The sequence below is a fragment of the Rhipicephalus microplus genome, unplaced genomic scaffold (assembly GCF_043290135.1).
Source record: "Rhipicephalus microplus isolate Deutch F79 unplaced genomic scaffold, USDA_Rmic scaffold_32, whole genome shotgun sequence".
Lineage (NCBI taxonomy): Eukaryota > Metazoa > Arthropoda > Arachnida > Ixodida > Ixodidae > Rhipicephalus > Rhipicephalus microplus.
This window is the reverse complement of record NW_027464605.1, coordinates 4,061,926-4,077,400: the sequence shown is the minus strand read 5'-3', so window position 1 is coordinate 4,077,400 and position 15,475 is coordinate 4,061,926. Positions and strand designations below refer to the sequence as shown.

Sequence of the window (15,475 nt, the reverse complement as noted above, 5' to 3'; positions counted from 1 at the left end):
GAACGTGTCTGGAGTAATAGCGCGGCACCTTTTTTCGTACTCGTGCATCGAGCAATATTGCGTCTGCACGATGTTCGCGATTTATGAGGATAAATGGGTAGGCGTTAAAGAAAGCGCGACGACGAAGTGTATTGTTGAACAGGGCAGCCGGAAAGAACCGGGTGAAAGTGCGTGCCCGACAGAATTTTTCAGATTATTCGATCTCTCTCAGATGAATTGAAAGCGGCATAAAATTATGTTTGCCGTGCAACGAGCACAGTGAGCGACGAAGAAATTCGAGGAATGAAGCGTGACTTCCGGGAGTCAAGACTTGGAATTCACTGCGCGTGACCTCTCTACAAAGCAGACGCACGTTAACACCGGGAACGTAGATGAGAGGAGGGGGGTGAAGAAAGGGGAGCATTGAAAGCGCTTGGCAGGAAGCATGCAACACATTACACACTGTCGAAACATATTATAATTCGTAACCATAATTAAGTGAATTAGCAACATAATGAGACAAGCCTGAAAGCGTGCATGGCTATACAGAAGTCACTATGGCACTGTTCGGAAGCAAGACGTGTGTATGCGGGTTTATCACCGTATGCATCGCATAGGACGGCTGTGGTTGCTTGAGCGTTCACCAGAAGGAACACTTGCTCTCCGGATTCATGCGCGTGTTGCGCTCGCAGTGGAAAGCGTCCGCAAACTCGCGCATGTTACGAAGGGGCACCACGCATCTTCCGAAGCCCGGGGCATACCTGCCCTCCCTGCGTCTAGGGTTGAAATGGCTCTCGCACCATTTCAGGCAGAAGGCGATGAAAAAAAGCTGCTCAGGATAGAAAGGTCCCGGTACCCGAGCGAACTTCTCTTCTCCCGGGAGACTGCGAAATGCCTCGTACGCCGCGCGGGCACCCGCGAAATCGGCGATGTTCTCGGAGTCGAGGTCGTCCACCAGAACCATCGAGCGCCAGGCAAGGACGCTCTCGTGCTCCTTCCGCAGGCAGCGGGTGCTCTCCTTGTAGCGTTCCAATGACGAAGGCAGCATCCAAGAGACCAAGAACCCTTTCTCGTCCACGTTGATGCCCCGGACATCGTACGCGTGGTTTATCTCGTGGCCGATGACGTGACCTAGGCTTCCGTAGTTGAATGAGGCTACTCCGTCTCTAAAGTAAAGTGGACGTTGCAGAAACGCCGCGGGAACGACGACCTGGTTGGCGCCTGTGTTGTAAAAGGCGTTGACCTCGTCCACGGCGAACATGAACGCCGTGTTTTTGTCAAGCAGCTTGCGAAGGTAGTGACGCGAGGCGTTCAGCCACGCGTTCAGAAATGGTCGATCCGATGGATAGGCCAGGTCTTCATAGTAGGCGTCCAGGGCCGCCTGCGAGTCCTGGTCATCAGGGTAGCCCATGTGGAAGACGATGCCCGACAGTTTGCTTAAGGCCACCGCTCTGGCGTAGTTGTCGAGCCAGACGGAGTCGGTGAACATCGTCTTGGCACCTTCCCTGACGTTGAAGGCGATTTCGCGAGCCGTTCGCGTGGATTCAGGAGGCGCCACCGCGAACAGCTGCTGGGCGTGGAAAGCCACGGGCATGAGCCTGTCTACTCGCATCTGACATTCATGCTTGTAATCCTCGTAGAAGAAAGTAGCCACAGACACATCTACGTAACTGGCATAGGAGCGAAGCACAGTCCAGGCAACTAGGAGCTTGAGCCCACTTGCTCCTATGGTAGCGTAGAGCGCCTGCAGGTAGGCGAGAGCTCGCTTTTCGACGAGAATGCTATCGTCAGCCGTGTACAGCGTACCAGCGTACTTGAGCATCAAGCGCGTCCACTCCTCGCGACTCACTGTGTTCGGCGTGAAAGTGCCGATGTTGCTTATCTGCACCGAATAAAAATCGGTGGCATTTGGGACAAAGCGCGAGGAGACCTGCTCCATTACTAGCTGAGCCTTGTTCTCTGTGTTGTAAACGGTCTGTGCGATTGCCTTCACTTGGTCTCCATATTGTCTCAAGAACACGCCCATGAAGTATCCGATAGACCCCATATTTATCAGTTCCGCGCGATACTTGTACCAGATCAATAGGTTCTTGTCGATTCGGAACAGGAGTTCACGCTTGAAGTCTCTCGTTATGAACTCCGCCAGGTTGAACGCGAAGACAGCCGTGATGCCGTATTGAAAATATAGACGGAATATGACTTCCAAGGAACTTTCTTTCGTATTCAGCGAGCTTAGGTCTAAACCATGGGTGCCCAGGAACTTTGTGAGCACGGGCATGTCATTTTGCTTCTTGGCAACTACATCGAGGCAGGATTTGTAGAGAGTGTTGGCCTTACGGCCAGCCGAAGAAGCCGGTGGCGTAGTCCTGTTCGCCAGTGAGGCACTCAGCAGCGCTCTGAATATGCTGTTAGTACGTATAGACACCGCGATAAGCCGGTCTACCGTACGCGCCTCAGCGTACGAGCCGCAGACGTACTGGTAGAAGTCGTGGCACGGGTCGACCGACGCGTTGACGGAGGCCCTGATCATCTCGGACACGTAGAGGCAGTCGGCAGAGTGGCATGTTCTTATGGAGAACTTGTGGAATCCGGGCAGACTGCCTTTGTAGGCGAGAACGGTCATGACCACTCCGCTCGCCATTAGGCCGAACACCGTACTGCAGGCGAACGTCAGCCGAACAACCCGCTGCCGGAGCAGTCTCCGGGTCCAGTTTTCGGTGGTCTGCGTGGACGAACAAAAAAAAACGTACTGCGGTAATTGTCGAAAAAGGACGGTTGTGACTATGGGATACATAAAACAGTGCACTCCTCACGTCGCACCTGTCATGTCGCCATGCTAGGAACTATCGCAGTAAGCATGACGTTAGGTACAACGAAATGATTCCAAGAAACAATTCGATGGTTGTGGGTTCATGTCCCACCGACAAAGAGTTATTCTTCATCCACTTTATTTCAATTAAATATACGTCATAAGTATCACGCTACTGTTAAAGACAACTATTACTGTCGCCTATTTTTCCCTTGCCTAATTTTCTGTTGGGAACCCGTCGAAAAAGTCATCCTATACGTTCTGCAGTTGCGTTCGTTACTTGGCTACATTAATTGGACACAAAAATTCAGTGAACGTGTGGCATGGCTGAACAAGACGGTGTGTTGGAAGTTCTTATCAGTACCTTTTGACCTTAATAACATTGGATAAAAGTTATCTGTATGAGACAGGAGTGAAAAGTAATCCACGTTTTGTAACTGATGCTACAATACGCCTGGGCTAGTTGCGCAGACACTAACTTATAAAGGGACGCTGCTTGTATACAATCTGCTGTTACGCTTGCATATATAGGCACGTTACGTATTCTTCAGTAAGATTACCTGCTCCACTTAGTGTATAAACATGAGAGAAGGCGTGGTATTTTTTGCACTCTTTGCGACACACTAGTCTGAATGACGCGTTCTTCACTATCGTAAGGACTGTCGTCACTGGCGTTGACAGAAGATTACCAGGATCAATGGCAGCGCACTTTATATCGGCATGCACTCTACACGACTTCTCCAAGCAGTCAAGCCTATGTTACGAATGTGTTCATATAGTGATTAGACATTACATATTAGCTTCGTTACGTGCGTGATACTACTGCTCGCAGGTTTAACAGGGTGCATGCAGAGTCAGCTTATCTGCTGCATAGCACATTGCTCCTGGGTTGTGCTTAGGTTGCCCTAGCTATCGTAATAGTGGACCAACAGCCTATCAACTTGCTGCACGCTTTCATTCACTCTGCCATTTTCAGCTCAGTGGAGTAGCCAAGGGGCGGCACACAGTACCCGTGCACCCCCCGCTCCCCTCCGCGATTTTTTTTGTGATGTCATAGAGAGCGCAAAATAACCAATTGACCATCTGGACCCCACTTCAGATCAAAATAGTGCTCCTTCCCCCCCTACTTCTCCCCTTTTGAAAAAAATTATGCCTGTGCACCTGCTCCGGCTTTTGCTTATAGGCGTTATGAAAGCCATAAATCAGTGCTGAAATGAACTATTCCATACTGCACTTCCGAGTTGAATAACATTGTTTGGACAGTGCTTCAACCAGTCGACGAAACCGATGCGTGATTGGATAGGAAGTCTCCACTTCCCGAAATTTTGTCTGCATTTTTTTTGCACCGTTCATACGTTGCTATGAATTCGAATTAACTAGACCAGCTATCCGTTAGCGCTAGAGTCATCTGCAAACGAGAGCCATCTACCTCGAATTGTGATGGAACATAAGACTTCCTTGACAGCACGCACTATCAAATCTATCGATATAGTTTATGCCTGTAGTGCATAACGTTATACGATCGATACCATGCCGAATCGCCTACGGCGGGGCAACTCACGTCGTTCATTGGCACCCTTGCTCGCGTTCTTGGTTTTCTTAGTAGCAGCCAGGGACACCGCTTTCACGACGACCTCCCGGCGCCTTGCGCGTATAAACGAAAGCCGCCGGCTATATCGAGGTGGCCGCGAAGCCGAAACCAAGTCGATGACTTCCAGTAGCCGCGAAGGAACGGAGACAACGTCTAGCAGGAGCAGAAGCCGTGGCTACGGCCTGGTCTCTGCAAGTGACACGGCTAATCGGAGGGCCTCCGGGGGATGGGGCCGTGCAGAACCCGCCCCGAGGCGCGAGGAACACCGATCACCTCGGAGTGCACGAACAACCGCAGCGGCCTCGACACTTGTATTTCTTCTTTCGCGACACCCGGTCTAGATCGCGCCTCACGTGGGCACGCGACTCCCGGGCTTGTAATCGTTGTCATCGTCTTTATTTGCTGCCATGACCGCGGAACCACCACCGCCTATAGCCTGGGCCCGTTGGCCCATGCATGTCTTGCGTGCCAAATGGCAGTTTAAAAAAAAAGCGGCGATCATCTACGCATCCGAGAGAGCGATAGAGAGTGGGTGAGGGCAACTTGCTCTTGTGTAGATGAGAGGCTCTGGACCACGTAACCACTTATTAGGCGCATCCGAAAGGGAAAGAAGGTTGGTGGTAGAGTCGTTATTTGGCGAAACCGCGATGATACCGCTCTTATAAATAACCTGTTGAGTGATACGAGCCGCAGGGTGTGCGCCGGCCTTTGCGGGCCGTGTAACAGTCCGCAGAGCTGTTGTGGAACTATGCTCGGGCCATTATACGTCGGCCGCCACGTGTATGGGCAGCGATCGTTTCCAGGCCCCCTCGCTGCTGCCGGTACACGCGCCCTCTTGCATCGCATTTCACTCCCTGTGATTACAGGGCACAGTGGGTGTTAACACCTGAGGAGTTTTAATAAAGAAAGAGTGTATACATCGTCGTGTCAACCATAAAAAATAGCAAAGCCGGAAGTTCAGGTGGATTGCGATGAATTCAGTCGTATGGACCTGCTCTTCCTAGTCACAACGGGACCGGATATTAAAAAAACAAAAACAAAAAATAAACCCAGAAAAGAAAGTCAACGATAGTCGCTTAACTTCAGCTGCACTTTCAAATGAAGTGTTCTCGTTCTGTCGATACTTCCTGCGCCAAGTTTCAATACTGTGAGAGAAGATTCAAAAGGCTCTTACATTAAAGAGCTCGTTTCGCAGAAATTCTGGTGGCGGCGTCGGTGTCGTTGGTTGCGAGTGGAAAATCATCCTCCAATGCGTCACCGAAAATTGGCAACTATGCAAATCAATTAAATGATTAAAAACTATGGAGCAGAGAAGGAACCGAACCAGGGCTTGGGTTCGTGTGGGGCAACCCGGACTATTTGCGTGACAAGTGGATGTTCACGCTTCTGCTTGTGGAAAACAGCGAAAAGAACTTCCTCTTATTCGAAATGCAGTGAAAGTACCTTTCTTGCCTCACAAACACACGCGTACTGTGTACATGCTTCACATTGCAATATGAAATATTGCAGTAATAATGCGTGGTACAAGCGTCCATTGCCAACGGGCGTCAGAATATGTGATTATCATAATGGCTCCGTGGTTGAAAGCTGGTACCCAACTACAAAGGCACACACGCTACAGCGCCTATTCCCTTGAGCCCCGTTTAGTGGGTGCATAGTGAATTCGAAAAGGTTTCATGCACTAAGAGTTTAAACACGTACTAGGAACAAAATGGCGCTATCGCGTTCAACTCCTAAAGGTGAAGCTTTAGGGTTCCCTAATTTTTTATACATTTATCAAGTTATCTGCGTGCGTCTTTGTCTTGTTGTAGGAAGTTCTGTTATACTTGAAAAACGATACGAGCCTTCGTCAGGGGTTTTTGCGTATTGCACAGTTTGAAGGGTTGAAAAAAAAATTACTATGCTGAAAATGTTATGTGAGTAATCCTTGAAGCGAAGCATTTCACGATGTAGTAGTTGTTTCTCACACACTCGGCACAAGCCACTGCAGGAGTTAGGGCATAAACCACCTTTCTCAAGAAATTAATTTACTTCCTGAAGGACATGGTTTTAAAATGTGCAGTTATTTCATTACGCACGCTTTAGGCCCTGTTTCCTAAATTCTGTTTTTTTCCTCTGCTATACTATTTCACACCTCTGTAGCTGACTTACCAGATTTTATATTGTTGGCTTCATATGGACTACACTGTAGCTCGACATTTCACGCTTACACCTCCTTACGCACTGGATTCCTCGATATTGGTGCCCCGACCAACCGTGGCCCACACCCTCTTGGAAGAAATAATCATTAGTCGGATGGTTGTGAAAAGGTGAAGAGAAAGATTCGCAGAATAGGAATTGGGATTTTGAGATGAAATTTTAGTTCATAGTGCGGAGTATAGAAAAGAACACTTTATGCAAATTAAGAAAGAAAAAACTATCTACTGCACTGACTGAGGATACACCAAACAATGATGTTGATGATGTAGTAAACTCTAAATTAAGTGAACTTTAAGAGACAAAAAATAGTCCACATAACAGAAAGTTCACTAAATCAAATGTTCACTGGAATACGTAACAGCATTCGCAACAGCTGCAATCAATCCAAACGTGTGGAATGCAATTCACTTTGAAAATAATTCTGCAATTTTTGTTTCTACTCAATCCCTTAAAGCGCTAGATGAGACAAAGCTGTCCAAAGAGCTTTCGTTCCTGTGCACTGCCTCTGGCACAGTTTGTTGCGGTGACATGAAGTCTTGCAATGTTTATATCCTACAGCCTCGACTAGATGTATAGGATTTGAACAGGCCTCACCCACTACAACTTCTTCGTCGCACTCTGCTTTTCGGCTTCGAATGAACGCTGGAAAGTTCTCACTCTGACCGCTCTGCGCAAGTACTAAAGCGCACATGGCTCGTTTTTGCCTTCCGCACATCCAATCAGCTTCGGCGGCGCTGTATGCACAAGCGATGTTGAACCACCGCCGATGTATAGGCGATTTGGACGCTGCACGCATCGGTCATGCCAGTACTGAATCACACATAATTTAATTGAACTGGTGTAAAAAATGAGCCCGGGTCAACAGATCAACTTCGATCAAATGAGGCATTCAATATTCAGAAGTTCGTGTCACTGAAAGATATTTGCATGGAGTGTATAAGATAACCACCGGGGATTTTCAGAAAAGTTCGCTATCCTGAAGTATTCTGTAAACCGGCGTTCGTTTTCAAGTTTACAAAGTGACTCGTCAGTATGATAAAGGGGAAACATTGACCAGCCATAGTGGTTCAAAAATAATGTCTGGCGCCTTGTTCTGTCATCTTCGTTTTTCTTCCTCGCTGTTAGTTGCCCCTGAAATATTTTGTTAAGTCCTTTGGCTCACTCCAGCATGCGACAGTGTAAAGATTGATCCGGTCATCTCCAACGTAAACACACTGAAACTTGGGCTCATTTAACATTCCTGCCCACCGCGGTGGTCTATTGCTTATGGTGTCTGTTGACCCACAAGTATCGGGATCAAATCATGGCCGGCGTGGCCACCTTTTGAGGGCAGCAACATGATAGAAACCCACTTACGTATGTTTTGGTGTACGTTAAAGAACACAAGATGGTCGAAAATTCCGGAACCTTCCCATATGACGTCCCTTAATGTCATAATCGAAGTTGTTGGGGTTCGACGTCTCAAAACCGCGATATGATTTATAGACATCGAATGGCGGCCTCCAAACATTCAAAAAATTTCGGGGTACTTTAATGTGGGCTTAAACCTAAATATACGGGCCTCTACCTTTTCCACTAGGACGAAATGTGGCTGCCACGGAAGTATTCGATTCCGTGACCTTCTAGTAGAAATAGGAGAGGACAGGAAAGACACTGTTTCTGTTCTCCATTGTTTTAGCTATTCCGTAACTTACCCTTGCGCCTCAAGCCTTTATTACTGAACTGTCTACCAACTAGCCCGACATCGTATTCAACCCAAACCATCACCCATTTGTCTACCACCCCTACTAAGCTGTCCAACTTTTGGAAAACCCTCAACCTACGCCATAGACCACAAGCTATCTCTGTTTCGTAATAAGCAACAAGCAAAGATTCACACTCTTTAATAGACAGTTATATTAACAATCAACTTCAGTTTGCCATATATTTACTACATTCGTGTGGCTATAGACCACAAGCTGTCTCTGTTACGTAAGAAAAACGAGCTGAGATCCTCTCTCTTTAATAGACAGTTATATTATAAATGAACTTCATTACGCCATCTATTTACCACATTCATGTGCGTGTGTTGACGGTGAGCCGAATATATTTAAGGGCACAATGTAGGTCCTGTTACGTCCCGTGAACTTTAAGGCTTCTACAAGACCTATTTTATCTCAAGTACTCTGTGTAAAACATTCGAATTTGTTTTGTTTTATTTGTCCGCGTCTCTTACAATAGAACGAAAATTAATTATATTTCCAGCGCTGAGATATTTATTTTTATTAATGGCAGGAAGTATTTTTCTCATTAATTAAAAAATAAAACTACAAAAAAAAACGAAATCGACCACGCACACGTACACCATTCTAGTTCAGCAACTTGGCATTGATGCTTGGTTTATTCTGGTAAAAAAATGGCTTTCTGTTTTTTCGTATATAACAAAAAAAAGTATTTGAAGATTTTTAAAAGCAAAAAAAAAAGATGTACTAGACAATTTGAAAAAAAATGCAACATAGCAAAAAGGTGTACTGGACAATATAATAATAAAAACCGGCAATAAAGCAAAACAAAAGATGTACTGGACAATTTAATTATTAAAAACCTGCAATATAGCCATCACATAAATAAGATTTTCACTTCCTTTTCCCCTTCTCTCGTATCTCTGGCAAATTTCGCCATATCATTTGTCTGTATATTGACCAAACATTGCCGACAGCCGTCGATCTCACTCAACCATTGCACAGTGTTGCGCCTTGGGGATGTGCCGTATATATGACCTTGTGAACCTTTGCTTCGGCCACTCAGGCCTTGTTGAATCTCAGCACAGTTTCAGAGGTGGCAGTTTTGAGGGTTTTCATTTTAAGAAACACCATCGACTGCGTTCTTACGAGTGCCGCAGTTTTCTCCGCATTCTATAAAGACAGTTACTCGCAATCACGTTTCGTACAAGCGCCACGTCAATTAATGGGCAGCCATTCGTGCTACAGCTTATATTACCACCTTGCGGCAACGCGGAATGAACACTAAAATTATTTGCCGATGTGCTCACACGGGTGCTTCCGGCCTTCTTTCTGTTAGTAGCCGGAGCGGAAGGATTTCCAACTATACTGCTCTTTGTAAACTGTTTCTTTGATTTGTCAACGCGATAATATCTTTCGCAGCTGCAACAATAAATGCACATAACACAATGGCCTTGCACGTCTCACACACACCAGGACTTAGTAAATGTAATGCTTGTTGAAAAAGATCTGTACCTCGTACCTTTTTTTTAAACGCGCTACGTTCAGGGAAAGTAGCAGTGTAAAAACTATAATCACCTGAGGTAAAAAGCTTATGTTCGTGCGAGAATCGAAAGCATGGCTACCCGCCGGTGGCTCTTGAAAACATCATCCTTTTGGCTCATTCAAAACGCGCAAAAACGCGTTGAACCCTGGATATTGTTAAGCAAGGCCTTATCATTTCAAACAAGCGAAAAATTGAATTCTCGTTAAAAAATTTTACTCTACCTATTGGCCTTAATACAGTTTCTAAATGCATGGCCTCATACCCAACTATACGAGTTGTATAGTCCTACAACAAAAAACTTGGAGTAAGCTTGAGCTTTGGCTTCGAGAGCAGAACGCAATAGCGTCATACGGCCGCATGCGCAACGCCTTCTCAATTGTTACCATGCCTTCGATTCTCGGTGGATGTCTCCACCATGCCGCAAGGAGATGAACGTCACTGCGTGTAACGTTGATCGTTTGAAACTATCCTAGAATGCTTGCTGCCAGTACCGATGCACTGCATCCGCTACGCCGTAATCTTTCGTTTTGCCACTACACCACAATGCTCTCATATTATTTATTTTATTTATTTAATTAGTACCCACAGCGCCCATACAGGTATTATAGTGGGGGGGGGGGTACAGAAAAGAACATGAAAATTGCAGGTTCACATAAGTTCACATAATTGCATTCACATAAGTAAAAAAGAGAAAAGAAGTAGATTTCCAAAACACAAAAACATACACAGTTGCACCGAGCACAGATGCGTCAGAAAAGTCATATGTATTAGAGAAAAAACCACAAAAAATTGATGAAAATCTCATGATAATTAAAACAAAGTGCAGCATTCGTCTAGCACAAGGGCAAATTAACACCAAAACAAAACAACATAGCTTACAACCAAGATATCGTACAGATCATGGCGACTGCCAGGCGCACACACGTAGTCTACAGGGCTTAGCGGTCCAAAGATTCAATCATTTTTATTGCAGAAAAGAACGCATCCGTTGAAGAAATTTCTACAATTGTGGGAGGAAGTCGATTCCACTGACTGATAGTTCTCGGAAAAAAAGAGTTGCTGAAGGACGATGTATTACATTTATATTCTCTTATCTTGTGTTCATGATCTTTGCGGGCTGAAATGTAGTGAGGCCGGCTTATGTATACGTCACAGGGAATTCGAGTATGAGAATAAAATATGCTGTGCAATAGCTTCAGTCGAAACGATGCCCTTCGGTGCTGCAGAGACTTCCATTTTAACTTCAGCTTAGCTTCCGTCGCACTGAATTGTCTGTCGTACATAGGTGCATTAAACACATATCTCGCCGCCATAGACTGAACTTTTTCTAATCTTTCTTTATTTGATGATGTTGCAGGGTCCCACACACAACATGCGTACTCCAGTACTGATCTCACGTATGTTTTGTATAGTACCTCTCGGGTTTGCTGTGGAAAAGCACGTGTGTTTCTTTTTAAGAATCCTAAGCTCCGACAAGCTTTATTTACAGTGTAATCCACATGCCGATTCCATGATAGAGAGGGGCAAAAGAAAACACCTAGGTATTTGTATTCGCGCACCATTTTTACCGGAGAGCTGTTTATTGTGTATTCAAATTCACCTGGGTTTCTTTTTCTGGAAAACCTCATGCATACAGTTTTCTTAAGGTTCAGTTTCATTTCCCATCGCTGGCACCACGCGTATATTGCACATAGGTCGTTTTGGATTACGGAACAGTCAGTTTCAGAGGTAATCTGACGATATAAAATGCAGTCGTCTGCAAATAGCCTAATATGGGATTGTACGTTTTCGTTAATGTCATTTATATATAATAAGAAAAGTAATGGTCCCAGAACTGATCCCTGAGGTACCCCTGACGTAACACTAGTTATTTCAGACTGTTCGCCGTTTACAACTACATATTGTCGCCTCTCATGTAGATATTCAGCAATCCATGCAATAACTTGGTGATTAATATTAAAGCTGGTTAGTTTTTTCAGCAATAAGAAGTGTGATACAGTGTCGAACGCTTTTTGAAAGTCGAGGAAAATACAGTCGACCGAAAATTTGTCGTCCAGTGCTGCTGCTAAAACATGGGTGAACTCTACCAGTTGTGTGACGCATGATAGCCCCTGCCTAAATCCATGCTGGTTAGAGTTGAATAGGGAATTACTATCTATGTGCTTTACAATCGCAGTATATAAAATATGTTCAAGAATTTTACTGCACACAGAAGTGAGTGAGATAGGGCGGTAATTATTCACAGCATTGCGCGGGCCAGATTTATGTATAGGAGCAACAGACGCCATTTTCCAATCAGTTGGGAGAGAACTCTGTTTTAACGATTTTTCAAAAATAACTTTCAAGTACATAGACACTGCATGGGAAGAAGACTTCAACATAAAATTAGGCAAGCAATCAGGACCCACTGCTTTCGCACAATCTAGATCTCTAAGTAGTAATTCAATGCCACGAGCGTCAAGTACTACATCAGGCATGGATGTGGATTCGTGTACCAACAATTTCAAGTCTTTTTGGGGGTCAGTGGCGGCTGAGAACACTGACGTAAAATATAAATTGAACAACTTAGCCTTTTCTGTCGTATCGCTCACGGTAATATCACCGCTGGTCAAAGCGGGAATTGAAATGTTGTCTTTCTTGTTTCGTTTGATATACCGCCAAAGTTCTTTCGGGTTTTGCGTTATTTTACGTTCAATTGTTTTAAAGTAGGCTACTTTCATTTCGACTGTAGCATTATTTACTTCACGCGTTGCCAGTTTCAGTTTGCAAGAGTTCTCTTCCGAGGGATTTCTTTTAAATGAACGGTAAATTCTCTGCCTACGCTTGACCAAAACGTCGAGTTCTCTACAAAACCATGGTTTACTTTTATTACGCCTTCTGGTTAGCACCCATGTCGGAACAAATCGGTTTCTCAGCTCTAGAATCTTGTCTTTAAACAAATTCCACAGCTCTTCTACTGAATAATCATCGGCAAGTGTTTCGAAAACAATGAAATATGCCTCCAATGCAGTGTTGATTCCTTGGACATTAGCCTTCGCGTTATTGTACATGCACCGACTCCTTTCACTGTAAGCACTCGTATGTTTCATATTTATCTCACTTAGCACAACCTCGTGGTCACTTATCCCTGGTAATACTTCAGTGTTTTCTACCATTTCTGGTATATTTGTGAAAAATAGATCAAGGATATGACCTCCTCGAGTTGGTTTCAACACTGTCTGTTTTAAAGACAAGAGGTTCATGAAATCAGCCATTTCAGATTTAAAACTAAGAGAACTTCTAGAAGCTATTGGTTGCTCATTCCAGTCGAGATCAGGCAGGTTAAAATCCCCACCTACAACGACGTAATCAGAGGCGATTTTTGTAGCTGTAGCAGTGAATTCACTAAATTCCTTAGTTGAACCAGTTGGCGGTCGATAAAAAGAGCAGACTGATAGTGATTTGCCATTCGAGAGCTTAAGTTGACACCAAACAGCTTCACTCGTATCGTCTGTAGTGCTTATGCCTATAGACGGAATGCGCTGATCTACCAAGATAAATACACCACCTCCATGATAGTTCCTGTCTTTCCTGTAACAAGTAAAGTTATCTGGAAATACCTCGGTGTTTGCCACGTCTTCATTCAGCCATGATTCAGTACCGATAACTACACTTGGTTTGGTCATGCGCACTAAGTCATCGAATATGTCAACTTTATTTTTAATGCTCCTACAGTTTACTAACAAAAAAGAAAGTGAAGAGCATAAGAACTTAGTCGGTCACTTGCACTGCACAACCCTGCCTGAGGTATCATCGTAAGTGTACCTGATACCGTACATGTGAAGGGTATCGTGTTTTAGCTGTACTCGTGCGTCCCCGCTTCTATTTTCTCTAGCAAACTGCCACAAAATTCGCCTTTTCTTTCGCACTGGTTCAGAAAAGTCTTCCGACATACCGATACCTGTATCTTTCAAATTCTTGGCCTTTCCTAAAATCAGGTGCTTTTCTTTCAATGACCCGAACCTTGCGATCACGGGCCGCGTTTTTCCCTCTCGAAATTTCCCGAGCCGATGAGCTTTTTCTATCGTTTCGGGGTTAACTTGTAATTTTGTCGAGCATACTTCTTTCACAAGCGATTCAGATTGTGACCAAGATTCGCGGACACTTGTATCAGGTATGCCGTAGAATACCAAGTTATGCTGTCTACTACGATTTTCAAGATCATCAATCTTATTTTGAAGCAACTGTATCACCCCATGCTGGGTATTACAGCGCGCAGTACACTCAGTGATAGCGGCTTCTAATTTTGACAGCACTGACATTTTTCCTTCCATTGACGACACTCGTTCACTCAAGTCATTTATAACGGAACACTACGCGTCCGCCGGGCAACACGCGAACCTGCTCTACTGCTCATTATGCTCACGCTTTTGGTGATGATCACGATCAAATGTGGCCGACCGCTTTGCGATGGGTGGGTCTTTAAAACGCCCACTAATTGCACAAACACCCGCTCGCTGTGCCAAAAAAATTTCGGTCCACCCTGGTCCACTAAAAATAGAGAAGTCGTCCACAGGAAGAAACATAGATGCCTCACAAATCGGCCAAACCCCTATGAAGAATGCAGCACACGGGTTAGGGTAGCAAACAAAAATTACGATTGAACACGAAACTCTAAGCGTATGCGGTGAGCCAGACCAGATAACGTATACGTGCATGGCAAAAAAAAAAAAGAAAAAAAGCTGCATTTTGCTCAGTCGGAAAACTTTAAAGAGGTGCATTCAAAATGGTCTTTCCGGACAGCCCATCTCGCATTTAGTTCCAGGGTGCGTGATCAGCTAAGGTTCGAAATTCATTGCAACTTCTGTGGTCCGTTCCATACAAGTTGGCTCGTTCACACGTTCACAGGGTGGGATGGCCCTTGAAAAAAATGTAAGGAAGTCTCGCACCAACCTCGTATTTGTGGGCAGCAGCAAGCTGTGGGTAATGCGAACAAACAGTTTCCTGCTTTCTAGAAGCAGTGAAGAGCTAACCGTTTTCCTTAATTTTGTGAGAAGTTACGGTACGAGGTAGCACTTAGAGCTGTAAAGTTGTGAGAGCTTAACCACGTAAACGTAATAGTTGTTTCTCAGTGCCTTGAACAATTAAAGGCACCTATTTCTGTGTTACCCCCAACGCATTCAACAGCGTTGTAATTATAAGTCACCGACGCCATCATTTTTAGCTGTCACTACGTTACATGGTGAGACGAACAAAACTAAGATTGCGCATAATGGCAAGCTTTATGCTTTCGCCGCTTAAGAAGCAGGAAGAAACACTGTTCTAATATGGGCGCTTCTCCGTTCAAGCCTTAGATAAGCTCGAATCGTAAGTGCGATGGCGTGATTATTCGACGAAGCGCCAATAAGGAACCCGCCCAAGAAGCGAGTCACGCGAGGCGGCCCTTCTCCGTCGTTTGTCTTTCGGGAAGCACGATTTAACAATGGCCAGCCCCAGCAAGTCTAAGCTATAACTAATGCTTGTACTTCGGTCTGGCCCCTCTATTGAATCCATGGTGATCATCTTCTTGTACTGCGCATCTAAACAATCCCTTCCGGTAACACGAAAGTAGCATGCTTGCCTAAGTAGTAGGAAAGCAGTCCTTTGCGAGT

The 15,475-nt window shown here is 45.0% G+C and overlaps 1 protein-coding gene across 1 annotated transcript; it reads right to left on the bottom strand.

The window, feature by feature from the left end:
• Nucleotides 1–346: 346 nt before the first annotated feature.
• Nucleotides 347–4,769, bottom strand: LOC142786779 (endothelin-converting enzyme homolog). The gene is made up of 3 exons (XM_075884421.1): nt 4,653–4,769; nt 4,318–4,554; nt 347–2,701 (listed from the first exon to the last, which is right to left on the bottom strand). Exons 1-3 carry the CDS (start codon nt 4,767–4,769, stop codon nt 620–622), a joined length of 2,436 nt encoding a protein of 811 aa, XP_075740536.1. The 3' UTR covers nt 347–619.
• Nucleotides 4,770–15,475: the final 10,706 nt, after the last annotated feature.

Excerpts from the sequence above, each read along its gene's own strand:
- LOC142786779 (XM_075884421.1), bottom strand. The coding sequence starts at position 4,769 with ATGACAACGATTACAAGCCCGGGAGTCGCGTGCCCACGTGAGGCGCGA. Across the intron at positions 4,555-4,652 it reads GGTTGTTCGTGCACTCCGAG|CCACGGCTTCTGCTCCTGCT; the intron begins GTGATCGGTGTT and ends ACCAGGCCGTAG. Across the intron at positions 2,702-4,317 it reads GCCGTAGGCGATTCGGCATG|ACCACCGAAAACTGGACCCG; the intron begins GTATCGATCGTA and ends TCGTCCACGCAG.